The sequence below is a fragment of the Echinops telfairi genome, unplaced genomic scaffold (genome assembly GCF_000313985.2).
Source record: "Echinops telfairi isolate 266 unplaced genomic scaffold, ASM31398v2 ScPeMD7_7420;HRSCAF=8458, whole genome shotgun sequence".
In the NCBI taxonomy this organism is placed as follows: Eukaryota; Metazoa; Chordata; class Mammalia; order Afrosoricida; family Tenrecidae; genus Echinops; species Echinops telfairi.
In genome coordinates this window covers 19,260,269-19,262,209 of record NW_022111320.1, presented here as the reverse complement: position 1 = coordinate 19,262,209, position 1,941 = coordinate 19,260,269, and the positions used below count along the sequence as shown (strand labels likewise).

Here is a 1,941-nt window from a genome sequence, read left to right as displayed (position 1 = left end):
TGAGGAAGGTGGAGAACCACTGGCTCAGCGTTATCAATGGTACTGCACTCGCTGACTCTGAGGTCTCTCTGCGAGTACGGCCCTGGGCGGGGGTGGTACAGCGGGCAGGGGAGGGGAGAACGAATGACCTGCTCACGGGCCCCAACACCAGCCAGGTACACTAGTGCCTGTTGGGCCACGGACCTGCCTTTGGACAGGTGTGGAATACTGTTCTCCCTCCACCTGAATGTCCGCTGTGTGGACGCCCCCCACTGTTGACTCTATTCTTTGGGTGTGGGCTGCATCTAAGGGGAAACCCCATTAAAAACACCCTGAAAGTTTCACCTTCGGAATTTCCATTGGTAATCTCCAGCAAATACTTGAGGATTTCGGAACCCCCATTATCCTTTGGAGGCTCTGGAGAGAAAGCACATGTTTTATGGGTTTAAAACGAGTCTTAATTTCTTTGTTGGATAGAAAGAACTAAAACACATAAAGGAGTACAACATTAAAAGGTCGGCACTCTGGGTATTAATCAAAAGGCACAATAATTTATTACTTTGCCCAATTCCTTGCTTAGAAAAACTAAACACAACCCCTGCCCCACACACCCCACCAAACCTTGAAAACAACAAGGCACTAGTATCGATTTAATAAACATGACTGAGTTTAAAATGTGAATGGATTTTTCTAACAGGCATTTGGATGAATTATTAGCTGAGAATTTTCAGAGCTTCCTTTTAATAGGTGGTGGTTCTTAGAGATCAAATTGTTTAGATATTTCTTTTTCTTCTCGTTTGTTTTCCGATTTCACTATTTCACCCAAAAAGCTGGCCAGCTCATTTTATTTTTAAGTTCACGTTTTTAAATTAATTTACTCTTTATTTTATTTTAGTTTTACTGGGGACTCTTACAGCTCTTCTACCAATCCGTACACCCACTGTATCGAGCACATTTGTACGTATGCTGTTGGCCAGCTCGTTTGAAGAAATGGCAAAAGGAAGCAAAGGACGAACTTCATTTGTGGGGAGAGGGAGGATGAGAATGAGATAAATCTATTTCATCATCACAGTTTTCAGTGACGCCATCGGCCCACCCCACGTGACCCTGCCGTTCACAATCAGAAACGTGAATGAGCGCACTCAAGGCTGTTTGAGTAGGAGGCTCTGGCACAGGACGAACACTACAGCCCCTGGGCTGTTCACGACCTCCGTGCCTCTGGCCGTTGTCTGCCGGTGTACGTTCTAAGTGTGGTGCTGCAGCGGTTCAAGTGCTTAGGTTGCTAACCAGAAGGTTGGCGGTTCGAATCCACCAGGGGTGCTGAGGCGAGAAGACTTGGGGATCTGCTCTTGGAACGACTGTGTCTCGTGGGGGGCCAGGTGTACTCCTCATATAGTCCACTACAAGTCGGGACAAACCAGTCAGCATAAAACAACATCGGGTTGCTACCTATCCGTTCCTAAAGAAAAAAGTGCTTTTGGAGTTTACTTCCTCTGCCCTTTGGTTCGGCCCACAAAGCCGCTGTGCTCTATGCAACAGAATCGCACGTTGCTTGGGCCTGCTTCGTTCTCACGACCCTCGTTGCAGCTGGCATGTCCATCTTCCATTTGTTCAGGGACCCTCTACCACGCCCGATGTTCCTCTGTAGGAGCTAGGCGCTCCTGGTCAGAAGTCCACAGGACCTGAGAGGCTGTCTTGCCATCTCCCCTTCTAAGGAGCACCCGAGCTGTACCTTTTCCAAGACAGGTCTGCCGGTCCTGCTGGCAGCTGTAGCACATTCAGTCGTTCACTAACACCGTGCCTCCTGAGCATCCGTCCTGCTCCAGGCTTTCCATGTGTACGTGGTGGACGAACACACCAGCATTCTGAGTCGGTTTCGCCGGACGCCCCAAAGTGTCATCTTTGCTTTGAGGCACTTTAAACGGGTCTTTCGCAGAAGACGTGCCCGATGCAATAGACCAT

At 48.7% G+C, this 1,941-nt stretch overlaps 1 protein-coding gene across 4 annotated transcripts in view; it reads right to left on the bottom strand.

Annotated features, from left to right (window-relative positions):
* Positions 1-1,941, bottom strand: part of FNDC3B (fibronectin type III domain containing 3B) — a 365,496-nt gene that overhangs the window by 50,759 nt on the left and 312,796 nt on the right. For all 4 annotated transcript variants that reach the window (XM_045297448.1, XM_045297449.1, XM_004704080.3 and 1 more), the window contains one exon: positions 325-396. In XM_045297448.1, coding sequence (XP_045153383.1) covers positions 325-396 — 72 coding nt within the window. The remainder of the gene's footprint in view (positions 1-324; positions 397-1,941) is intronic.